This window comes from Thermobia domestica, chromosome 3 (assembly GCF_964235325.1).
Source record: "Thermobia domestica chromosome 3, izTheDome1.hap1.1, whole genome shotgun sequence".
Lineage (NCBI taxonomy): Eukaryota > Metazoa > Arthropoda > Insecta > Zygentoma > Lepismatidae > Thermobia > Thermobia domestica.
The window spans coordinates 281411116-281438823 of NC_137456.1; the positions used below are offsets into that span (position 1 = coordinate 281411116).

At 35.4% G+C, this 27708-nt stretch overlaps 1 protein-coding gene across 11 annotated transcripts in view; it reads left to right on the forward strand.

The window, feature by feature from the left end:
- Positions 1-27708, forward strand: part of ATP8A (ATPase phospholipid transporting 8A1) — a 777495-nt gene that overhangs the window by 605426 nt on the left and 144361 nt on the right. For all 11 annotated transcript variants that reach the window (XM_081752482.1, XM_081752481.1, XM_081752477.1 and 8 more), the window contains 2 exons: positions 7517-7615; positions 23192-23352. In XM_081752482.1, coding sequence (XP_081608608.1) covers positions 7517-7615; positions 23192-23352 — 260 coding nt within the window. The remainder of the gene's footprint in view (positions 1-7516; positions 7616-23191; positions 23353-27708) is intronic.

The window sequence follows — 27708 nt, forward strand, 5'->3', positions numbered from 1 at the left end:
AAGTTCCACAACTTTTGTTTATTGCATTAAAGTGACATATCCTGAATGCATAAGTAAGTAGAATATAAAAACATGTTCATTACCGAATATTAATAAGCTAACGCCTTAAATGTTTGTTCAATTACTCACAAACTATTAAGCGTTTAATTGCGTGAGATAACTTTGGCCCAATTTTTGGGGCAACATTGGCCCATATTTTCTGTGTTGGTAATGGCCCAATATTAAAGATGAAATGGTGTACAAATGGTGCGATGAAATAAGGAAGATTAACCCCCCCCCTCTAGCTTCTAAAAGAGGACATTATACAGTGCCTCAATTGCAAAGATTTTCTTCCTAGAACTGAGCAGTATGATACCGATAAAGTACTCTATCTACCATAATGAAGAATATGGTGCTCTTATTTTCGGATGTTAAGTATTCATCCACTTAGAGAGATTTTCATTGAGCGATATTTTTGTTTACCTCTAAATTGAACAAGGTGATTTCACCCCTGTGTTTGTAATTTCGGTATTTTAAGTATTCAGAAATTTGTAGCGTTCTTTTATATATGTTTTGAGGGAAAAAAATCAATAATTTCATCAATGTGTTTATAATACCTTGTTCTTCTCTTTTGCTTCTTAAATACAGTGCTATAATAAGACTTTCTAGTATTAATTAGTTATTTTGACAAATGGGCTAAAGTTATCCCAATCATGAAAAATCTTGCGTGGCATCAAAAAATTGGAATTATAATCATCATTCTTGGTCACACTGAGTTTTCACTGCTTTCAAAAGAAAGCCAAAGGATTGTATTTTAACATGGAGAAATGTCATTAATTTGCCTCTCTAATCTTAGGAGGTTAGAATGGGAATTTTAAATAAAAAAATAAAAAAAGACCAAAGTATACCCTGTTTATGGGTTTATGGTATCACATATCTTCATCTTCCTTTCTAAAAATCACAAGATCTTCCTTTTTTTCCCTGAAAAATCAGGTAATCCTAATCAGAAGCTGGTGACCAAAGTTCCACCCAGACAACAAAAAGTAACCAATACAATAAAGCTGAATACGTTGAATTTATTAAGATCTCTATTTAAAGACAGTGTTACCTTTTACGAAAACATTACGGGGGGCAGGGTGTTACAGACATCGTATTGCACGGAAAAATTGTGCGGATATTCATTTAAGAATTGTGATGAAAATTCGTTTAAGAATTATTAAAACTAAACAACGTAATTGAAAGAAACTGTTAATTGTAGAGAAACTTTTCATTATTCAATTATCCCACTAACTTATTTACCTAAATTAGTTTCTTTTTTTCTTTCGTTGAACTATACTCACGCACTATTCGTATCTTTTCACATTTATCCAACAAGCATAGAGTTGAGAGTCGAAATCGACCATATCCACTTGCAAGCAATATTATTTCTTGCTACTTAGTTCTGATATTTTATAACATAAACCTGGAAGTTTCGTTTTTCAATTTGCTTGATTTATTGATTTTATCTGTAGGAAAAGACATACATAGTGCAGCACAGGCTTCCCTTGATGGGATAGGTATATTTCCTCATAAACTAGCATATTACTTTCTCTCCGTCTTTTCCCACCTGTATGGGGTCGACATTTCTGGCGAGACTTCTTCATAAAGTCCTATCCCGGAACTCCTCTCTAGTTATACCTTTCTTTCTGAAGTCATTCTTAACCGTATCCATCCATTTCCTTCTTGGTCTGCCTCTACCTTTCTTCATACCCACTTCCATTGTTGCCACTACTCTTCTGATCACATGGTTGTTTATTCTTTCTCCTTTGATGACCATACTACTGCAGTCTTTTTTCCTTGGATCTTAGATATCTCAACAACCTTGGTTATTCCCCTTCCTCATTCCGTCTCTTCTTGTTATTCTACACATCCAGCGTAGCATTTTCATTTCGGTAACATACATTTTTTTCCTGTGCTGTCTGTAAATGAATTTGATTGTTCCATTCAAGAATGCAGAACCAAGGGAATGGGGTACGCCTATTTATTAGCGCAGTGGAGTGAAACGATTTTCCAGTTATACCTGCTGCTGAAAGGAAATTTTCTAACAAGTGACAGTCTACCGGTGTCTCCAGTGTCAACCCAAGAGCATTAAAGTAAGCTCTTATCCTCTTTTCGGTGCCAGGAGCCGTTCCGACACCACAAAGTACCGAATCCAACGGTATGAGCACAATCCAGTAGATTCCAACCCATGAAACCATTCAGGAGTTACAATTAGGGCTGTGCGATGTCCGGATTTGAATATCAAAAATCGATATCGACAAAATACCGAAACTTGATCGATATATCAAAATATCGCACAACCTTAGCTACAATCCCATCACCTGCTTAGCTCAAATTAAACTGAGGTATCATGAACATTATCGGCAGCAATTACTCGTGCAGTCCGTCTATTTGGTAATGGGAAGAACGGAACCTCTCCTACCCTCTATAAAACCTACGGTTTAAGTGAGATCTAAATCATAGTAGTAGTTCGATACTTTCCCTTCCTGGAATCGAAACCAGGACCTCATGTACTAAAAGTACACACTCTATCCTCTGGATTTGGGAGCAGAGCCTTCATAGTTCGAGGAACATTCCCTGAGTACATATTTAGATATGGAAATTTTATCACTATATACTCGTTGCAGGGAAACAAAGGTTAACCTTTTCATTCCTTCACGGCTTATATAGCCTCGGTGTTGAAAGGGATACTAAACTTAAAATCTACCACCCAAATCATTCTCTACAAAGTATAAGTAGTCCTTTTTGGCTGCGAACCTCCTATGGCGATATCATTTTTAAAAGAACTAACGATCATACCACCAAAATACCCACGCTTAAATAAATTTCTAATTGTTCTTTTCATACTAATTTGAGGGCGCAAAATCCAATGGAACTGTTTCGGGAGTGCCTGGTAAATTATCTCAAAGTTAGGATATAAACAGCTAGAAAGAAGAGGATTGCTCGAAGAAAGAATTCGAATGGAAAGAACAACTTACGTAGCGTTTATGGACCTGAGAAAAGCGTTTGATAATGTAGAACAGAACAAAATGTTCAAAATTCTAAATGAAATAGGAATAAATTATAAGGAGCAAGAATAATATATAACCTATACAAAGAATAGAAAGCATGAGGTAGAAAGAGAAGATGAGAAACAGCAATTCAAAAAGAGGTTTGACAGGATGCTCATTGTCACCAGTTTTGTTTAATCTCTACATTGAAAAAGCAGTAAAAGAAATCAGGACATTCACTGCATAGGAATAACTGTTCATGGACACAAAATACACACGCTGAGGTTTGCAAACAATATCGTAATGATGACAAGTCAGTGAGAAAAAATTATAAAGGTCTAAACGATGTACGGCAGCTACTTAGCAGCAAAGTCAACATGAAAATTAACAAGGGCAAAACAAAAGTTATGAGATCCGATAGAAAACAAACAAGAAAAACGAAGATGAAAATAGAAAATAACCTGGTGGAAGAAGTGGAGAAATTCTGTTACTTAGAGAGTAAAATAACGAACGATAACAGGTGTAAACAAGATGTAAGATACAGAATATCTCAAGCAAAAAAGGCATTTGAAGAAAAACAGAAGTCTCTCTCGAAAGTATCAGCATAGGAATGAAGTAAAAGCTGATGAAAGCATATGTGTAAAATATGAATGTAAGACATGGACACTGGGAGAGAGGAAAAACGAAGATTGGAAATCTTTGAAATGTGACGCTGTAGAAGAATGATGAAAATTAGATTGATGGACAAGGACAAGGTATCAAATGAGAGTATTGGAAATGGTGGAAGAAATTAGAAGTAGAGTGAAGTATATTTCGAAAATCGAGATTGGATGATTGGACGGATTATGATGCATAAAAGAATCTCGTTAGTGGTTATGGAGGGAATTGCGAAAGGAAAAATACCTAGAGGAATGCTGCAATTGAAATATACGGACCAAATAATATAAAATATAGGAAAGAAGAGCTACAAAGAAATAAAAAGTCTGGCTCAAGATAGGAAAGGGTGAAAAGCTGTGTCAAACCAATCGAGAGATTGCGGACACAAGATAATCATCCCAACTTTGAGGCATTTTTTTCTCGTGACTCCATGGACGGATATGTTTGGAAACAGTTCAGTTAGGCTCAAGGTTCTTAAATTAGTATAAAAAGCGCAACTAGAAATTTATTCAAGCCTGAATATATATTTTCTTTTACTACTGTCAGGGTTGTTAATTCTTTATTATTACATTTAAACATGCATAAACTCATTTTAATCTTGTTTACTTTATACAAACCAAGTCAAAATGATGGACCTGATTTCACAAATTTATTCTATTAAATTTAATAAACATGTGTTATTCTGAGAGATGCGCTAAGAAGGATAAGGGGAAAAAACAAGGAATGTCCATGTGTGTGCTTTTTCGGGTGCTTTGTCCTATCTGTTGGTGATTCTTGGTACTATTTGATTGTATATGCCATGCATACGTAGATGTAAAAATGTCCATGTAAAAAGGGGCAAAAGATGTAACTAACCCTATTCTTCTTACGCGGTTTTCAATATTAAATCGCAGTTTTCTCGAAAATGCAGTTTTGTGACACTCCCTCTTTTTTTTTTTTTTTCCCTTACCCTTCAACTGTCGAAGTTTTCTTCAAACATATCAAAAGTATTTTATGTAAGGACCTCGCATAACACGATACACATCAAGCCAATAGTCTATTTCCTGCTAAACCTTTTGTAGTATGTTGCGATCAATACCCGCAATTCATTTCATACTCTCTGCTGACTCTTAGCGGTAGAAAGTGGAAACTAAACTTTGAAAGTTTAACATTTTCAAGCGCATATCTCACAATAACATGTTTTTATTAGATTTCACAGAATAAATTTCTGAAAGCGGGTCCATCATTTTGATTTGCTCTGTATAAACTCCGCACTTAAAAAAAGAAAATAAAACTTGAATCTTATTTTGCGTAAGTACTTTACAAAGCATTACTGTTTTTACAGTGTTATAGTTTTGTTGTAACATTGAGGACAATATGTCTGAGCAAGTTGAAAGTAAAATCAATTAAAAACAAAAGCAAAAACAACATAAACTGCTCTCTTTGCTCTCTTAAGAATCTGAAACATCGTTTCTGAAACATCGAACAAATCTCTACTTAACATAGTTATATTTACAAGATCTCACAATAAGATTAAGGTAGATTAATGGGGTAAGATTAGTACAAGAGTTTTCTTACAGTCATTGTATTGCACGTAGAACCGAAAATAACCCGAGTTTGATTGGAGAAATTGAAGCTATAAGATCGAATTTGATTGAGAGAAGCATTTTGTAGTAAGTCCAGTCGTATTATTTCATTCTGTTTTACGATATATCTTTCCACATTGTTAAATGAACGTTACAAAATGCACTTCCCTTTGGTTCATTTTACTTCCTCTACATTGGATACTTTAGAAACACATCTTTATAAACCCCTTTATATTTTTCCTTGTAACACTTTTAAATCTAAATTTCGAACATTTTCGCATGGAGCTTGATTAGATCTATTGAGTGCAAGAGTGCCTAAGAGGAATTCTTGATGCAAAATGCGTCGCTAACATTTCAGGAAGGCACAAAACTGGGACATTTAAACATCCTAACAAATAAAAATTCCTATAGCCCCTGTGCCCCATGATATAAGTGTGGATGACAAACAATTACGTCTCACACCGTTGTATCATGTTCCCCTTGCGGTTTCTGATATCATTTAATGAATTGAAATGAAGTTTTACGTCCCGCGGATACGCCGGCTAGGCTAAATGAGACGGTGATGATGAGAAATGAATGAAATGATGGAATGAAGAAAGTGGAATGAAACGGGAGAACCCCGAGAAAACCGACGCACACGGTATTTATCCACAATAAAGCTTACTTGGCGCGAGCTGGGATCGAACCAAGGATCCTATGCACCAGAAATGAACGCTCTACCACTGAGCCACCGTGGCCCCTTGAACTCATTCAATGTTCCCGACAAACGGATACTAAATGTTTTAATATACTCCTTAACGAAAATATAGTAAGATCGAGTGTGGTGGAGGCTATTTGAATACCGTCACGATCAATATATCGTTCAGCCATTGCAACGTATGAAGATATGAAATACCTGACACTGTGTTTCCATTTAAAGAAAGAAAAGAACGATCTCTGTCTTTAAGATACCAGAGAAACGTTAGTTTTCAGAAATCCCGTTCACTGTCCTCCACAGAATTAGAACTTTCTGTACTCTATATTCGAACATTGTGACATTTATCTTACTTTTAAATGAAATGTTGCGTACGGTACTCACTACATATTGAACAGGTAGCAAAAGCTTCCTTCTTCAGTGTATCCTGTATTGCCGTATTGCTTAATAACAAATGCCGTATTGCTTGATGTAGTTGACTATCGTAAACGTTGCAACAGCTATAGACAAGGTTTCCGTTGTAATCGCCGTTCGCTTCTCTTCTAAGCTGTTGACTGTGGAAATATTAAGTCGAAATTTGTTGTGGTTTGTAGAGTTTCGTGAGCTATGCACGAAATTCTGTATATGTTGACTGTTTCTTCTCAAACGCTTGGTTGTATAGTCCTTTTACGTTTATAGCAACACACTGTATACGCTCTTGAACTACAGGCACTATTCCTATACACCAGTGATTGCTAAACCGTCGCTCGCGAGCTACTATTAGCTCGCGGGGACATTTTCAGTAGATCTCGTTAACGCTCCGGTTGGCTAACTAATAAGTGCAAGTTCCTAGGCAATAGATGAATGTAAGATTTTTTTAAAGTTGGTAATTCTTTTGGTTGGTAGTCCACAGTAGTATTTAAAAACGGTACGGTAGCTCAGAAACTTCGTAAGTTTTACGACTACTGCTATAGATAGTTGCATGGCGATTCTAGTTTTATTCACTGTTCGGAATAACACACGCAGCGCTGTAAGAACGTCCAAACTTCCTATTTCTAAAACACAAAGTACTTTCTGCTACCGTCACCTTCTTGCGAACTAACTTCGTGTTGCCGACTTGTCGGGTATTATAAGGAAGTCATCAAGGGGAGATATGAAAATGTGATAATTGCACTTTCATTCTAACACTTTGAAATCCAGTCATTTCTGACAACATGGCCGCCCAAAGCGAGGGACAAGAGTCAGTTGTCCTTCACCTCTGGATTTTCGAAGGGTGTTCAGCTCTTGGAAGTACAGTACATGTCAAGACATCCTAATTTGTTTACTCAAGTAGTTTATTTACTGTAGTTAGAGTATGTGCAGAAATAATAAATAACTATGTGCATGCATCAAAGTGTTTGTGTATTCATGACTCCGCTTGTGTTGTGTATTCACGACTCCGCTTGTGTCTCGATCTTCCTCTCCCCTTTGGAAAATATCCTCCGGGCATTCCTGCTGACAATTATGTAAATTAAGAGAAAATGCTTATCATAGTTTATGAGTTCATTTTTAATTGTATCAACGTTCTCTCTTTTTAAATGTAACTGTAATATTACTTTCTTTCTCTCTTTCAGCAAATTCCTAATGTATCACCCACCGGTCCTTATACAACGCTAGGCCCACTCGTAATTATTTTACTTGTTTCCGCCATCAAAGAAGCAGTTGAGGATATAGTAAGTAAACACTTTCAACTAGCCATATATATATTTTGGTAATGTCTTATCTAAATGTTTTGCCCGAGATCAAGTTCTAACAGATTTATCTGATTTGCATCTAGCGCTATGAGTTAAAGTGTAACTTGGCTAAACATGAATTTTTACCGAACAGAGCTCGAGAATGTGTCTGGATAAACAATACGATAGTCCTACTCTATCTTATTCTTTGTCTGTGTATAAATATATTTGTTTTACATCTTTCAGCTATAAATCGTCAGCCTTGATCATAAAGATAGGATTAGCTTTTTTTCTTTTGAAATTGTAGGGAGAGAAACGATCAATGAAGATTTTATAAGTAAGCTACACTGTAAAAATTGTTATGATCCATTTTAGTGTCGTTTTATGAAATTCTCGTTAGATACACAGTTTCCAACTATTGTACTCACTTTTATTGTAGTTGTTCAACAATGATGTTCATATTTTATCCAGGTGATCGGTGAAAGGTTTATGGAAAAAGAGAAACAGGTGTATGTAGTATTTTTTGATCTTGAAAGGGCTTTTAACAGCGTGAATTGGGAATTGTTGTTGGAAGTTCTAAAGAAGGTTGGGTTGAAATAGAAAGATCGAAGACTCATAACAAACTTATATATGAACAGTGGCGTATTTAGGGGGCTTCCGGGCTTAAGCCCCCCGAAATTGTACTTACTATAGTAAAGTATATGAAATATCTTGCAATTTTTCACGTTTTCAGGCAAAGCACACCCTTCCCGAAAGTTAGCAAAGACCCCCGAAACAAAATCGTAAATACGCCACTGTATATGAACCAACAAGTAAGTGTTAGATAGGGGATGAAATTACAGAAGAGAGTGCAATTGGAAACAGGAATCTACAGGAATGTTGTCTCTCGCCAACATTATTTAATATATATCTAGAAGAGAGAGTGAAAAAGATCCTACAAAATGAAGACGGCATTTCGTAGGAGGTAGAATGATTAGGTGTACGGTATACGGTGTGCAGATGATATGGCGTGTGTTGCAGAATCTGAAGAGAAAATCAATAAGATGTTAGAAAACGTGAAGAAAGGCTATGAAGAATATGGGATGAAAAAAATGTTAGAAAGACAAAAGCCACAGTGATTGGAACGAAGTCAAATATATAAGTAAGAGGGGAGAAAATAGAACAGGTGACTAGTTTTCGATACCTGGGTAATATTATTAGTGCTGATATGAAGTGTGAACGTGAAATAAAAGATGGATAGGAATGGCGAAATAAGCCTTTAGGAGAAAGAAAATACTATTTTGTGGGACTTTGAATAAAGAGTTGAGAAAAAGTACTCGGGTGGAGTATTGTATTGTAAGGGTCAGAAACATGGACATTACGCAAGAATGATGAAAAAAGACTGGAAGCTTTCGAAATGTAGGTGTGGGGAATTAGCTGGGTCGAGCGGGAAACGAATGAGAGGGTGTTAGAAATGTTTGGAGGAAAAGAACAATGTTATATATTATTGAGAAGAAGAAGAGAAACTGCTTGGGACCTTGGCTGAGAAGGACCTGTATCATGAGGGACGTGCTAGAGGGTATGGTGGCAGGAAAGAGAGGGAGACGGCGAAGGAGACTGCAATTAATGGACGATATGCAAATTTAAAAAATCATACGTTAAGACGAAGAGGTTAGCGAAAGATCATGGTGCATGGAATCTTCTCACCAGGGAAGGGTCCGAATGGGGTACTCGAGTTGCCGAATGACATGTATCAGATGTGAAGAAGGATGTGAAACTATGTATATATGAACATTTATAGTGGCTGAGGACAACATGGAGAAGCATGAGAGCCGGAAGAAATATGTCTGACCGTAGGGCTCAACAGCACAGAAAGCTAAGAAATTAGTGAATGGCCACAGAAATGAAGGTCAAATATTGAGTAGTAGATGCATGGTAAGATCTGCTATATGTTGGGGAATATGAACATCATAGCCGCTATATTGAAAACGGCCATCTTGAATATGGATTCACAATATAAAAGAGAAAGTTTATTATGTGGCATATCAAATAGCACTGAAATTTTACCAGTAGTTCATTGGTGTTACCTATTCTGTAGTAACTCTATTGTGAGTTCAGAAGTGACATACAAAAAGCATACATAGAAACTCGGTGAGTCTCATTAGTATGACACAAAGACTAGAGCTTGGAGAACTCTGGTTTGCATACAGACCAAAGGAAAGTGTGTTTACATACCGAATTTTTTAGCGTAAGTGAAAGATCGTCAAATATCATCAATTCCCTGCAAAGATGCCTAACATCCATTCAAATATCAAGGCACTTCCTAGAAAATCAGCAAACATGTGCAAGGATGATTAGAAGTACTTTTTTCAGAAAGTATTTGGCCGCATGTGCACGAGAATCTCATCTTGCTGCTTGTTGATTCGTTGTCTTGTAACGAAGATTATACTGATACATTCCAGATAAACGGATAATATTGAGTTTCGCAAGGAACTGATATTCTCCAGGCCCGTATCCACCGAGCTCCGTACTAACCCCTCAAAAATTTTCTTGGTAGGCTTGCAAATGAACTATAATATGGTTGGATCGCAACCCCGTACACTTCTGGGCTGGCTACGGGCCTGACCCGTAAATACATTTTACGTATTCAACCTCTCGACGTTGAATTCTTTAGCACATACAAATAGTACGTGAGGTTTATCACGAATGTTGCATTACATATCGATGTGTTTCATGTATGGCATCGTGACATCTTCATCCGTCTCCAAGCGTTTACGTACTTCCAGTTTATTGCTCCCTAGTCACCAGTTTTAAACATGCCTTCTACATGGCTGGATCTCTTGAAAAGCACCCAGGAAAATACCAGACTTCAATGTCGTTTTGTTTTGGTTATGAAACATCATCGGATTGTCAGCAGCATCAGGCAACTGTCCCATTAAGCGTAGACATTGTGAACAGCTCTTGTGCTTTCATGAAAATTTTATAGATACTCTTCACATCAACTGACCTTCATAGATTGATATGCACCTTTATCAGTATACTTGCTTATGTGATGATATATGAAGAACCACATCGTAATTGTACTTGTAATCCTCAGTCCTCATTTGCTTCGGGTGTTTTAACGTGACGACGACTATCCCTCTTTAACACTGCAATATTGCCAACTCTTTGCATCTGCAAATACTCTTTGTACTCTTTTTCTAGATGTACATCCTGTGCCAACATGTTGCAGATGGTTTAGAGCATATACGATTTTCCACACGCTCATTAGAACATAGTGGCACTTGTCGCTTTTTGCATGTAGATATTGCTAGTCATTTGTCCTGTTTCTTGCCAATGCACCAAACTGCAAACAGGTTATTTCGACGTTTGAGCAAATATCCCCTCATGACATTCTTTCATGTTACTTGTCAATTCACGATAGAGTTACTACAGAATGGCTAACACCAATGAACTCTTGGTAAAATAACCCCGAGAAAACCCACAAGCACGGTGTTTGTCCACCACAAAGACCACACGGCGCGAGTTGGGATCGAACCAGAGACCCCAAGCACCGGAGGTGAACGTTCTACCACTGAGCCACCGCGCCCCTGACTTCTAATTGAGTTCTCCGTTGCACCACCTGATAAGTGCAGGTATGCAGATATAACCATATATCAAAACTTTGCCCCTTTGGTATATATATATATATATATATATATATATATATATATATATATATATATATATATATATATATATATATATAAAGATTTCATTTCATTTCAATTAGAAATCACTAAAGGGTAATAATATTCAGAGTTTATAAAGCATGTAATTTGAATATGCCTGTCGTGAATCTTACTTCATGATATAAATATATAGCTTGAAGATATAGCGTGAACTCTGATATGTAGAAAAAGATAAAAAGAATGTGTTCAGCTAGGAAGAAAAGTTTAAAGGACCGTTTGATACAGTATAAGAACACCGAAATTACGTTAAGATTCGTTTTATGTGGACTTCTATAAAGTCACTTTTACAAGAGAGTTCCGTTTCGAAAGGCTGTCATTCTCCATATATATGTAAAGTGTTCTAGTTCTGACGGTGAACCGTTTTATCTGCTGTTTCCTGTAAACAACTAAGAAAATTAAACCATAAGTCATTTTTATGACGCAATGTTATGACCGAGAGGGTAGTATAATAAAGTTTCGAAATCCACCAAAGGAAGGAGGTAGTAATAAACATAAGAAGTTCTTCCTTAGGAATGGGTATTTTACTTAATCTATATTCTCAATCTCAAAGCACGTGGATAATTGGAATGTTTAATATGAGAACTATTTTTAACTTTAAAGCCAAGTCGGTTTCTACAGATTTTTTCCGAAGTTGTTAGTGATAAGGCATCGACTTTTTTTTTTCGTAGTTGATAATACTTAATTGCGACATGTACGTTAGCAATACAGTCAGTAACGCAGCGATGTATTCTTGCGCCCGCCTTCGCTTCCATATTATGTTCTCGTGTTTCTTCTTCACAGTCTCCGCTTCCAACAATATACCTATTTAAAAAGTGAGACATCCCTTTGAAAACCTTGTAGATTATAACACACACTTTTTTCTTTTAATAGAAACTGATGCAACAGAAAGATAATAAAACAATGTAATTTTCGTGGGAAAATTAATCGGTAGTGAAATAAACAGTTTATTTTAATCAGTGTTATTTCGCGTTTTAACACAAAACAAGACACATATTGACGTAAAAGGAAAATAAGCAATCACTTGTGAAAGTACTTGGGCAAGATTAGTTAAATACACAAAGTAATATTACTTGAAAGTTCAAAGGATGCCAAATTGACATAGTATTTATTGACTTTGAGAAGGCTTTCGACAGAGTAAGTCATAAAATACTGTTAAACAAATTAAATCATTATGGTTTTTCTTCAGCCCTCACCAATTTTTTTCATTGTATCTAAGTGAACCTAAGCAGTTGTCGGGTGGGAGCTCGTGTGGTTCGGATTCCACGTTAAACTGTAAGTCCACGTCTCATATAGCCTCGCTGCTGAAAGGGTCGCTAAATTAAAACAATCAAATGAAATCTAAGTAGTTGTCTATAAAGAACTTAAATCAGATGAATGTTTCGCGTTATCAGGAGTTCCACAAGGCTCCAATCTAGGCCCTTTACTATTTCTATTATTTATCAACGATCTTCCAGATCACATACCCAATAATGAAAAAATATTATTCGCTGATGATCTCAAAATATATACCGAGATAAAATCTGTGCATGATTGTCTTGATTTACAACACGACCAGTGGCGTATTAAGGGGGGGGGCTTCCGGGCTTAAGCCCCCCCCGAAATCTTACTTACTATAGTAAAGTATATTAAATATCTTGCAGAATTTTCACATTTTCAGGCAAAGCCTTCCCCCCGAAAAAGGAAAAGCCCCTCCCGAAACAAAATCGTAAATACGCCACTGAACACGACTAAGAGAATATTGCGATCTGGTGTTGAGTAAATAAACTTGGAGTAAATATACACAAATGTAACTTATTATCTTTCAGCAGAAACAAAAGTACCCTTAAGTTTGATTATAAGCTTAGTAATACTTCTATAAGTAGACCTAATACAGTTAAAGATCTAGGTGTTACATTTGACCCTAAATTAACGTTCATTAAACACATCAAAAATGTTACTCATGAGGCGTTTAAATTGTTAGAATTCATAATTAGAAGTGGTAAGGACTTCAGAAATATTACAACACTCTTGAAAATGTATTTTCATATGTACGTACCAAGTTGGAATATGCTGTTTTGATTTGGAACCCGTCTCAAGAAAAGTATCTCAACAAATTGAAAAAGTTCAAGCAAAATGCCTTAGGTATTTGATGTACACAATAACTGGAATTTATCCCTCACTTGAAACTATAGTACACTTATAGACAATTTTAATACAGTATAACCTCGTTAACACGAACTCGTTTAAGCCGAACACTCGGTTAGGACGAACAAAATTCGGTCCCGGCATAGCTGTACGTTATCTTATAGGAAGTTTTATCGGTTAACACGAATTTCGGTTAGCACGAGTTACGAACTAATTTTTAGTCCCTTGAGTCAGTAATTATTTTCATTTAACACGAACTTTCAATCCTTTGCTTTTTTAAGATCATTTTTCTTATTTCAGATTTCATTCCAGATCAGTTTTTGTCATACAGTATTCATACAGACGAAAATTGCCTTGTAAATAAGAGAAAAACCAGAAACTGGTATCTTTCCCCTCTTATGAGGTGTTGATTCTGTTCTCCGTCAAGCGCTGAACATGCAGGTGTTTGGCATTCGAGCTGGTGACAGCTCGAGACAAAACATCTTCTCTCCCCTGTAACTCCAAACTGGTGACAGCAGTCACAAATACCTTTCCGTTACTAGCGGTACCCACCCTGCTAGCGGAGTTGTCAATTTTAAAAGTTGATTTTCTCCGTGGGAATTCCATTTGCGGGGGGCGCTTATGCTCGCTGTTTCCGCACTTGATCTTCTGTGTTCTGTGTTGTTGCAAATTAATGTTATAAAAAGGATTGACGAGGGAGGCACGGTAGCTCAGTGGTAGAGCGTTCACCTCCGGTGCTTGGGGTCCCTGGTTCGATCCCAGCCCCCGCCAAGTGAACTTTGTGGTGGACAAACACCGTGCTCGTGGGTTTTCTCGGGGTACTCCCGTTTCCTCCCACTTTCTTCATTTCATTCATTTCTCATTATCACCGTCTCCTTTAGCTTAACCGGCATAACCGTGGGACGTTAAATTTAAAGATTTCATTTCATTTCAAAAAGGATTGACGGACGTAGTAGCAATGTAAACTTTAAAAAAAAGTCTTCGAAGATAGAATAATAAACTTACTGTAGTGTTTTCACTTTTCAGAGGATGGTACCGAGACCGAAACTAGTCTCGACCTCAATCTCGTCTCGAATTTGAGACCGAGCCGTGCTTTTCGAAATCGAGACGAGACCGAGACTACTCACAAGTAAACCTTACGTTTGGGTGAATCGAGTTGCTGACTGAGACACATATGAGAAAGTAGTACTAAATGTGGTCAGTATTTCAGTGAAGTTGTAGGTGCGAAGCTCCAGGGGTTTAGGAGATACAGCTACCAGAACATCACATGGAAGTACAGAATAGTCTTCATACAGTTGGAGGTAAAAGCTCTGTAACACCTCTTGTAACGACGAAAGGTGAATAACAAATATATGGGTACATATTAGGACTAGGGGGATGTCATATAGTAAGGGTATACCTGACGGCAGCCATCTTGAAATCTGCCATTTTGAATTAAGGTTAAGTTTTTAAAATAGGAATAGGGTCATGTGATACGTGATTTAAGGCGCAAATTTAATCAGAAGAACAATGGTGACGTTAATTTTGATTTACGCGCAATTGGTAAAAAGTTACAGGGAAATTAAATACTGTTGCAGCATATGTATTAGTCTTTTACCCCACCTTGTAAATTTTGTGTTAATGATAATAATTACTGCAACTGCTTTGACGGAATTGTTAACGACAAATGTGTCAAGTGTAACTCGATTGCCTTTGTCAGGTGTGCTCACTGTGAGCAGAGCATTTGTGCAAGTTATGCACTCTTTTCTGAACCACATATTGATTGTACTAACTGAGGACTTTTCTGGAAGAAAGACCCAAGTTCAATTATGACTCAATTCCACTTTGGTCATTTTCCCTTAAATTAGCAACTTGTTTATGCGATAACAAATGCTGGTTAATGATAAAGCAAAAATGGTTATACCGTTGGATTTATGGTAAACTTTGCTGTTAATAAGGTGTCAATGTTATGCGTTTTGTTTAAAACTTTTGTCTGATTCAAAATGGCGGATTTGAACATGGCCGCCATCAAGGACACTCTTACCATAGACCTAATATTTATCCACCTGCTTTTTATTTAATTATTATCATTAACACAAAATTTACACAATGGGGTAAAGGACTAATACATATTCTGCAACAATATTTAATTTCCCTGTAACTTTTTACCAATTGCGCGTAAATCAAAATTAACGCCACCATTGTTCTTGATTAAATTTGCGCCTTAAATCATGTATCACATGATCCTTTTCCTGTTTTAAAAACTTAACCTTAATTCAAAATGGTGGATTTCAAGATGGCCGCCGTCAGGTATACCCTTACTATATGACTTCCCCCTAGTCCTAATATGTACCCATATATTTGTTATTCACCTTTCGTCGTTACAAGAGGTGTTACAGAGCTTTTACCTCCAACTGTATGAAGACTATTCTGTACTTCCATGTGATGTTCTGGTAGCTGTATCTCCTAAACTCCTGGAGCTTCGCACCTACAACTTCACTGAAATACTGACCACATTTAGTACTACTTTCTCATATGTGTCTCAGTCAGCAACTCGATTCACCCAAACGTAAGGTTTACTTGTCAGTATCGTCTCGATACCATCTCTAGGTTTTACTGTATTTGCTGATTAGAACAAAGGCATAATATTGACGATCTCGTATTCCTAAAAAAAAAAAAAAAAAAAAAAAAAAAAAAAAAAAAAAAGTTCAAAATGAATTCAATTGTTCAAACTTTATACCTTCATTATACTTCCAGTTAGAACTAGAACTGCAAAAAGGCTAGGACCAACATAATGATGAAGTCACCAATCTGGAGAACATGTTCTTTCTATAACAAATTATGTCAAAAACATAATGAAATTGATATATGTACAATGTCCTGTAACGCACTAAAAAAAAAAAAAAAAATGAATGCCCAAAGTAAAATGAATTGAAAATTGAAACTATCTGTAATTTTACATACTAACTAATTAAATGCTAATATTTACCATCTAACTCAAGTACTTTGTAGTCCTAAACAGGTAGTTTAAAAATAGTCCAGAAAAAGTTTTGGTTCAAGCTAGTAAGTATTGAAAGCAAATTTCCTTTACACCTTAGAATAATATTTAGGAAAACATAAATTACTATTTGCGAAAATTGCATTTTTTTGTTGTATATAATCCTGGTATATGTTGTGTTGACGGTCATGATAGAATCCTGTATTTCAGCGTTTCCCAACCTTTTTCAACTTGCGGCACACTTCAGGGTAACTTGAATTCTCGCGGCACACATATTATTATTATTATTATTATTATTATTATTATTATTATTATTATTATTATTATTATTATTATTATTATTATTACTATTTGAAAATATAAAATACTGTAGTATTTTTTTCTGATTACTGACATCCTTCTCACAGAGAAGAAAGCTAGACCACTGTTTTTTCCCCGTGGTAAATCATTATGCTTATTTTTCATTTTAATTTAAAAATAGAAAACAATTACAATCAAATACAGGGCTCAAGTTGTTAAAAATACATTTTTTTTTCGAAAACTGTATCCAACCTTTCATTAAGAAGGAGGATCACTAAATAACAAACGAACAAACGAATCTCTTTTACTTTTAAAACACAAATATAGGTAATTCGTATGCATGTTTACTTTGCCGGAAGGATTGAATAATATTTTAAAATTTCAAGTTACGAAATAGTCTGCAACAATAAAGAAGCAATAATGGTCATAACAATGATAACAAATACTTTTTGTTCAAAATTAGAAATGTACAGAAAAATGTTCTACAGAAAAGTAACACAGTATGAAACTTTAAATTTTAGATTCATAGTAGTAATTTGAAATACAAATATACCTTTTTCTGTATGTCTTGCAATTTGATTGCTATAGAATTAATAATTTTGTTCCGATTTCCTCGCGGCACACCAGCGACCCATTCGCGGCACACCACTGTGCCGCGGCACACCGGTTGGGAAACGCTGCTGTATTTAGATGTGATATGAGCTTTCGTAAATCTTATCCCATATCTATTATATGAAGTTTTCCATTTGTTTCTGCATAATTTAACAATTTCAGTTTCTCCCTCGACATGGGTCGAAACTCCAGAATTATTGAGTTCCTGTCGGGAATCAAGTGTGTGACAAGTACCGTTAAAAGCAGGAAGGTTTACATTTCGATCTTGAGGCTTTGAAGATATTCATATCAGATAAATCAATCTAGTCTTAGTTAAATTAAGATTCTGGATATATTTGTAGTGGTATGCAAATCGTTACTCACGCAAGAAAAATATCTCAGTTTCGTTCGTAGTAGATTAGATTTTATAGGCCTTTTTTTTTTTTTCAAGAATTCTGCGTTGCATGCTAAATTGTTCATTTCTGTATAAGGGTATAAATTCAATCAGTAGGCATCTATACAGTCTTTACATTCAAGGACAGAAGGGCAAAACATTTAACCTCAATTGCAAGCGGAAAATCTTTCGTTTGACATTTATGGATAATGCGATATTGTGAAGCTTAATGGCTTCCGCTTACAGTGCATACTGTTAAGAACACTTCAATGCTGTGTCGTAATACACATTGCGAGCGGCAGCAATTCAAAACATAAATTACATGTGTAATGATAGTAGTAATATGACTTCCAATCCCTAGATGCACTGTGTGATTGAGGTTAATAAATCGTGTCTATTAGAATAAGTCTCTGCCGTCTGTGTCGTCAGATACCTAGTTTAAAGCTGAATCTTGCGATATCTATACCATTAAGTAAAAGAAAGGTAACACTGCTTTCCTGAGTAACTATTCACAGTGTGTTTGGAATAACTTGATTGAATGTGATTAAATTTGGCAAGATTGTTATTCTTAATTCATAATGTTCGCTAAGAAAGAATTTCAATGAGTACGGACAAGAAAATAACAAGAATTTTTAATAAATACAAATAATTATTATAAATTTTAATAATTATAATCTATAATATTAAGAAGAGGAAAGGGCACAAGAGATCCAATTGGATTATTAAGGGCAATCGGTGAAAGGTTTATAGAAAAAGGGAAAGAGGTGTATGTTGTATTTATTGATCTAAAAAAGGCTTTTGACCGCTTGAATTGGGAATTGTTGGTGGGAGTTCTGAAGAAAATTGGGTTGGAATGGAAAGATCGAAGACTCATAAGAATCTTATTTATGAATCAACAAGTAAGTTAGGATAGGGGAGAAACTGACAGGGGAGAGTGTAATTGAAAGTTTTTTCGACAAGGATGATGTATCTCGTCAACACTATTTAATATCTATTCAGAAGAGATAGTGAAAAAGAGCCTACATGTAAAGACGGCATTTCGGTAGGAGGCAGAATGATTAAATGTATAAGATTTGCAGATGAATATGATGCTTGTTACAGAATACGAAAAGAAAATCAATAAGATGTTAGAAAACTTGAAGAAAGGCTTTGAAGAATATGGGATGAAAATAAATGTTAGTAAGACAAAAGCCATGGTGATTAGAACGAAGAGGTCTGTGTCAAATATAAAAGTGGGAGAGGAGAAAATAGAGCAAGTGAATAGTTTTCGATACCTGAGTAGTATTCTTAGTAGTAGCATGAAATGCAAACGTAGAATAAGAGCAAGGATAGGAATGGCGAAAGAAGCCTTTAGGAGGAATAAAAGTCTGTTTTGTGGGAACCTGAATAAAGAGGTGAGAAAAAGACTCATAAAATGCTTTGTGTGGAGTATTGTACTGTATGGGGCGGAAACATGGATATTACGCAGAATTGAGGAAAACCACTGGAAGCCTTCGAAATGTGAGTGTGGAGAAGAATAGAAAGAATTGGTTGGGTCGGGCGGAAAACGAATGAGAGGGTAATAGAAATGATAGGGAAGAAAAGAGCACATTTAGATATTATTGAAAAGAGGAAGAGAAACTGATTGAGACATTGCCTGTAAGAAGAAATTGTATCATGAGGGACGTGCTAGAGGGTATGGTGACAGGAAAGAGAGGGAGGGGCGTGAATGAGTCTACAACTAATGGACGATATTAAAGCAGAAAGATCATACGTGAAGACTAAGAGATTAGCGGAGGACCGTGGAGCATGGAAGCTTCTTAGCTGCGGCAAGTGACCTGCCAATAAGGCAGGATACCTATGATGATGATGATGATAATATATAAAGATGTTAAAAAGATGTATACTTTTTTTCATGTCAGACTTGATTTTTAAACGGCTGGTTATAAAGTAATGAGGAGAGAGGTTGATACATATAATACACATATGCTGAGAGTTGGTTTTTCAACGAACTACGTCAGATTGAATAATGAAATAGATATTTTGAAGTCGCGACAAAATGCGATAACTGATATTTTGAGCGAAACATGCCACAAAACGCGCAAAAGTGTGATTTTTTTTTAAATGTCAATTTCAGTTGTTAAAATACGGGAATAAAAAGTACTTCCGAACAACGTTTTCCTTTTGCAACTGGCAACGCTGATTACTACTAACATCCGTTTCAAGTTCATAGCTGGTAATTGTACAATGTGGAACATTCAGCGTCGTGTTAAAACAGCAGAAATTCTCACTTCGGTATTTTTGTGGAATACGTACGCTAAAAGAGTTTATAATTTTAAAATGGCGAATAAAAAGGGGATTCTACAAGATCATGCAAGTGAATTTGTCAGTGAAGGCTTGTACTTAAATGATATCCAAACTTTAATGTGTAAATTTTGTAATGCAAGCATTGAATGAAAAAAGAAAGGTAGTGTACAAAAACATAAACGTACCAGAAACAGAGTTGAATGTGGACCAAGCAGTGCGCAGAGACAAATTACGTTGGAAGATTTTGAAATACGCAGAAGAAGGCAAAAGTAGAAAATATTGAGTTAATAAATGAGACTATCGAGATGTTACTGAAGTGCAGTATACCCATAGAAAAAGTTGACAGCCTGCATTTCGTGCGTTGTATATTAGAGCTTGTAAAATAATTTACTTAGCGACAAAATGAGAAATTTTATATCTCAAAATGCGACAAAATACGAAATTTTTAATTTCAAATGTGAAATGTTTAATTTCAAATTGCGAAAAACTCCTGCCCCTAGCCATTAATGTTCCTACCAATACTGCATACAAGGAACTATTTATTCGTCCTTAGTCTAGAGACTAGAGCACGTACCTTCGATGTACGGGGCCCTGGCTTCGATTCCTAGTAAGAAAGTATCGAACGTACGACAGTGGTTCAGATTTCACTTTAAAATGTTTGTCTGTGCATTCCATAGAAAGGATTTTGTATTCGTACATTTATACGTACTTAATATAGTATTTTTTCTTACACAATATATTGCTCAAAGGGGATACGTACATAATTTTAAATTGAATCTCCCTCTCCTCCTTGCATACGTTGCTGGACAGCCAAGTGCCTTTTGGTTGGATAATGTGTAGTTAGAGCATCGGTTTCCCTCGCTGGTATTTCTGCCTTTCTAAACTAGAGTTCGCTACATTTTAATTGAATGATACTGTGAATACTGAAAGTTCTTTATACATACCGACAATCGAATCCGGGACTGTATACACTAAGTGTTTGCACTGACCATTCGGCTGAAAGAAAACTATATGTTGTTTCATCTGAGCTCTGAATTTCAAGATTTGCAATGACCTAAAAAAGGCACAAAACATAATACATTCATAGTTTGGGTAATGCATTCATAGAACATAGTTTCTGTACCATTCTTTATCATAGCACAGGTGTTGTCATTACTCTCTTCTCTATACCTGCTACAGCATTGAACTGACAAATTGTAGCATTCTTGAATGATTAGAATATTATTTATTTTTGTAGTATTTGGAGTATATCCATTAATTAATTGCAGCATTTTGTTCAGGAAGTAAGTGAAATTTCGTGACAAGAAAATCTGGGAAAAAAGCCAGAAAAACTGTCTTTCTTAAGATTTTGTAGCAACTGCTACGTATACCTGGTACATGTTCATTTACGTCTACTAAGAAAAACTTACAGAATTTTAACCAAAGTAATCATGACAGCAAAAAAGCAGAGAGAAATATTGAACTATAATTTTATTTTAAGGGTTTGAATGATAGATAATGTGAGGTATAAATTTGGATAAGGGGGTAACTAGCAATTCTTCAATTTTTCAGGAGAGCAGAGAAACAAACGCCCTTATCCAATTAACCAACGTATTCGTGCACTATTTTTGGAGACAGGCGTTAGCTACGGAGCAGAGAGATTACCTTAATACCACCTAGACACATACGGACATGCTCAAACTTGCAGAAATATATATATATATATATATATATATATATATATATATATATATATATATATATATATATATATATATATAATTTTACCGGAAGTAGGTCGATACGCCTTTATCCAAATTACCCCTTCATATAATATGACCTATTAATATGAATGATCGCGTGCTGTCCGTTATTGACATACACGTAATTCATTATTAGGAGATATTACTTTTAGTGCCATGTATACATGTCGTATGTAGAGCAACGTACTTATTTACGTTGTATATACATATAGTCTCTAGAACAAGAAATTAATAAAATACTAGTTATTTATGGTTGACTTACTAATCTAAAATATTTCTTTTAGATTCGAATAGTCAATTTGTTTCTCGACTAGTATATACAAGGGCATGTCAAAAATTCACGTGTTATAAGTTAGAACCAAAACCATTTTTTTTTGTTATAATTTTTATAGCCCATAACCAAAAATGTAAAATGCAACAAAAAAGAAAATAAAGACCAAATGGTCAAGGTCATCCCTTGCCCCTTTTAGTGAGCCATGACTTACTTCCAATATCGAAGGAAACAAATACCAAAATTTGCTACTATCAATGCTAATTATGGATATTAAACAAGTTTTTATTACTACAAATAACGGTAGATTTCGTTGAGAGTCAGGTTCGGCGAGTCGTGACTCACCTCTATCTTCGAAGCACATCTATTCCAAAATGAGGCAATTGTGTGCTACGTAAAGCAAATGGAGAGTCCAACAACTTTTTGTTACTAGAAACCTCTTCGATAAATTTTGTTGCGAATCAGTTCACACAAAGACCATCTCAAATACTTTTTAATGAGACATGACACCGCCATTATTACCAAGGCGGTTAGTACGGAAATCGGACAGTCGCGAGTCCACCGTATTACATACATTTTGAAAATATTACATAATGAAAAACTTATCAATTTAAAGCTCTTTATAAGATTTAAATCCCAGTCTTTATTGCATCTGCTGGTACCTTGAACAACTGTTGAACTACTGAAACACTGACTTTAAATACTCAGTCTTGCTAGAATTTAAACTACTTATCAATTTAATTAAAATTGAAAACTCACAATACTATAGTATTACTTGTAGTGCTCTGTGGATGCAAACTTGATCATTAACACGACGAGATAAACAAAAACTATAGGTATTGGATAAAAAAATCTTGAGGAAAATTTTGGAACCAAAACATGGACAAATGGACCCTCAGAATATATACAGTATACCAGTCACTCTCGTGCTAGAATTTTTGGCGTCTTAAAAGTTAGAACCAAAACCATCCCAGGCGCCATCCTCATCAATGTTGAAAATTTGTTCGATATCGGTAGGGTGGTTCAAGAGGTGCGAAGTTACAAACATAGCGACTTTCAATTTTATATATTAGATTAGGACTGTGCGTCATTTTGCTTTTATTTAATTGCGTATAATACAAGATGAAAACTTCTATTAAACTTTGTGTAATTTACTTAAAGAAAATACTTTTGTTTTCCAGAAAAGGCATAGAGCCGATGATGAAATTAACAACCGAGAAGTGGAAGTGCTACGCGAGGGCCATTGGCAGTGGATAAAATGGCGGAATGTAGCTGTTGGGGATATCGTCAAAGTCCACAACAATGATTTCTTTCCAGCGGATCTCGTGCTTCTTGCCTCTAGGTAGGTTACTTTCTACCATTTGTAACATTATATGAAATTAAACTTACATTCTCACGTGGTTCATTATTACAAGATGGTTTACAGGATAGAAATTACTTCAGCCGTTTCTATTACAAGGTCATTCTCAGATGGTTAATAAAAAGAATGATATTGCAGGTGAGTAATAGTCAATCATGGGGAAATAACGTAATTAATGGTAGTTGCCAGAGAGTATAAAATAAAGAAATGAAAATAACCTATCATTCCAGTTCTATTAAGCGGAAAGAAGGAGCTGTTTTTCAGTGTAGTATTTGAGGATCACCCTACAATCAAACGAATTTAGTTCGAAATTACAAATTGTATCAAACAAAATTATTATTATAAATAAATAAAAACGGGTGTTAAGTTCACGAGCCTTTTAACAAGAACTGGAAACATCAAGTATGTGAACCTTATATATGTATGTGGAATTTAACCTTTTTGTTTTGAAGAAATTTAATGCTTCAATTAATTAACACATCCTTCATTGATTTCTAATAGCAATAGAAATGCTAACTATTAGAATTTTCCGTAATTACTAGTATGACACTATTGGCAGCGCCATAAGGAACCAGTGCAAAATTTTTAACTTTTTGAATAAACCCCGTGTTCAAGCGCAAATTACCCAAATGTTCTAACTCGAACCGTATAGTCTAGTGGTTATATAGTTAGCCTTGTTGGAATTTCCGAACCAACACCGAGACTGGAGACCAACACGAAAACGGAATAAAACAAGTAACTTTTATTGGGAACGAACCTAGAACTGTTATATCTGACCACCTAGCAAACAGGGACGTGCAGGATCGAACCCAGAACTGTTACATTAGTGACCCTCTGTTACAGAACTATGGAAGTGACAAAAATTGTTAAGGGAAAACCGAGTTTGAATCGCATGTTTGCTCTACGCAAAGGAATTTCTTTATAAAGCAAGCTGTCAGTGTGTCCTCAAGAAAAATGTCCATTAATAGTGAGTTCTGAATCATGCAGAGATGGTGGATAGAATCTTTCTTTGAAAAGGAAAGCTTCATTTTTTGCAGTTCAGTACATTGTTTTGTTGTTCAAAAATCCATTTATTGACGTTGACAAATTGGAAATTGAATTTGCATGAGTGTCGCGATCATAACTCAATTAAGTTTTTCTTTTTTCCTCTGTCGGCCTTTAAATGGGTACACCATTTCTTGCTTTCTTGCAGATAATATTACTAATAACCTTCTTCAAAGATTGGAATCTCTATAACAACAATAAGATCGGACAGTCAGTGAATAGGAATAACAAATCGTTAATCTTTAACAACTACCTTTCTGATAATTCGTCCTTGCAGAAATGTACTTGTAAAGCATAGTGTAAATATTGTATGTAAAACAAATTAAAATACCATGAAGGTGTAAGTACGAGGAGGTATCCAAATGTTTTAATTAAAGAAAAAAACATACAATACTCACTGTAATTGGTCAAAGTTAGTTCTTCTTCACGTAGTCTCTCTGCAGAGTCACACATTTTTCCCAGTGTGTCTTCACCTTTTGCAAGCCCTCTTTGTAGAAGTCCTTCTCGCAAACCATGTTCCACTTTGAAAATGACATCCTCTCTGTCGTCAAATAGCCGACCACGAAGTAGTTTCTTCATCTCGGGAAAGAGAGAGAAGTCATTTGGCGCAAGATGAGGTGAGTAAGGTGGATATGGTAAAAGTTCATAGCCTAACCAGTGGGTCGTGGCAAAGTTTGCTTCTGAAAGGTGTCAACAAGCGAGGAACCCATCGTGCAGGCATCTTATTCACATGCAGTTCCTCATGATTAATCCTCCATGCACTTCCGTAACTTAGTCCAGTCTCCGCCATCACTATTTCCATGGTCGATCTTCTGTCTTCGTAGATAACGACCTCCACTTTCTTCACCATGACAACAAGATCATCCTTGATTGAGGGTCTTCCCCCTCATGGCTCGTCTGTGAGGTACATGTGATCACTTTGCAAGTTCCGCTTCCACCTTACAACCATGTCATATAATGGGCTTTCATTCCCATAGACATCTTTCATTTCGTCGTGGATTTGGCATGCGTTGTTACCTTCAAATGGAGGAACTTTATGACACTTCGGTCTTCAATTTTGTTCATCATACAGGTTCATGTCTTCTACAGGCTGTGGAAAGAAAAATACTTTAGACACATATATTTGATATTTGCACAAGTTTGCATAGAAATGACACTGATTATGCACAAAAAGTTTCATGTAAATATCTGTATAATTTCTTTATGATAATTAAAACTTGTGGATACCCCCTCGTAGATACTTAATGAATCTTTTTAGAGTAAGGATATAAAAAAATGTTTAAAAAGCAGCCATTTTTGTAATTATTATTGGAATTAAGCATGCAATATAATCATGCACTATTCCTGTGACATTCTGTGAAGCCCTGGTTGACTTTATACAGGAGAGACGTCAGTGTTGGTGTTCAAGGTTAATTTTGATGGCAATAAGAATGTAATGAGTTTCTTCGTTGATTATATATGTATGTGTGTTCAATTTGCAGGATAATTAGTAGGCACTAATCGACAGTTTTATCACGGGAAAGTGAAATACTGATTCCCTTGCGCACAGTAAATCGAAGCAAATACACACAGCTATGAAACGTGCAACGGATATGAAAATTAATTCCCAAAGCGTAATTTCAGTTCGTAAATGCATATACGTTAACACTTTCGGTTGGCAGTAATAGGCATAGAATTGTACAGTTAACAGCAAAAGTATTTCTTGATAATTACTGTAGTTAAACATCCTTCTCTATTATATAATGTATTGTTCTGTAATTTTTAAATGCTTAATACCATTGTAATTTGCAAATGTTTATATAAGATAAGTATTTGTTTATCTCAAACTCATTTTAAATTATTTTATAGAGTGAGTCCAACAAAGAAACAGCTTTGTCAAGACTGTACAATCACTTTAAAATGTTGTATACTATTCACCCATTTTTCATTTCGTATCTGTCTAACTTATGTAACTTGTTAATTAAAAGAACAATAAATAAATAAATAAAAGAAAGAAGGAAAGCTTGTAATAAATAATATAGAGAGACATAACGATAAATATGGTTTACAATGTAATTTTGGGAAGCAAGTTCTTTAATTATGCAATTTCTTTTGTGTACAGGGAAGTATCAACCCGTATTAAACCATTTAATTACAGAATGCTAATCTTAACCTCATTTCGATGAATCTTTTACATTTATGTGCACAACCTGTGATAATGGTGAACTGTAGTACAACATGAGTAAAAATTATGAACTTATTATTTTTGTCTAGGAATTTATAACAGTACTTCAACAAGTGAAATACTTTGTATGGAATAATAGATATGTTAATATAAATGCAAGTGATATAAAATAAATATTTATCTGTATTAAGTTGTCAGATTTTATTATTATTATTATTTTTAACAGATCAAAATGAAATCCACGAACAAATTAAATGTCGACTAAAAGCAGGGAATTCGTGTTATTATTCAGTTCAAAATCTTTTGTCGTCGCGAATTCTGTTGAGGAATTTGAAGCTTAAAATATATAAAACGATAATCATGCCTGTTGTCCTTAATCAGGTTGCGAAACATGATCGCTCACTTTAAAGGAAGAACGCAGACTGAAAGTATTTGAGAATAAAATCCTGAGATGAATACTGGGACCCAAAAGCGACAGGAACGAAAATAACTTGATAACGACAAGCTGCATAATTTATTCCGTTTAATTAGCTAATATTATTACGGTCGTTAAGTCTGGGAGGCTCAGGTGGGCAGGTCATGTAGTAAGAATGTAAGAAAGTAAGAATACTTTCAAAGTTTTGACTGGAAATCCAATCGGAAAACGTCCATTAGGAAGACCTAGGCGCAGATGGGAGGATAATATTAAGATCTCGCAGAAATAGGAATACAAAGTAGAAACTGGACCCAATTGGCTAAGGACAGAATGCAATGGAGAGCTTTTGTGAATGTGGCATTCAACCTTCGGGTTCCATAGGTCATAGATTTTTTTTTTTCAGTAGCACAAAGATAGTGTAGATTCTTCGAGTCAAGAAAGTTGTCATTCTTCGGGACGGTAGAAATCATACTTTCGAGGCACTGGCATGCAAACAGAACGTTCGAAGGAAGTCATGATGAAGAACAATATGAACTGATTCATTAATTCAGTTTTTGCATAAACATGTCATTTCTATTTTCTTGTAAAATTACATCTTCAAATTATCAGGCTAGAATTAATGAAACACTTACTGACCCTTTTAAGTACACGGATCCCGGTCTTTTAAGTATTCGTTGCTTATATGATGTATATCTTTATTTTGTGTGAAAGTTGT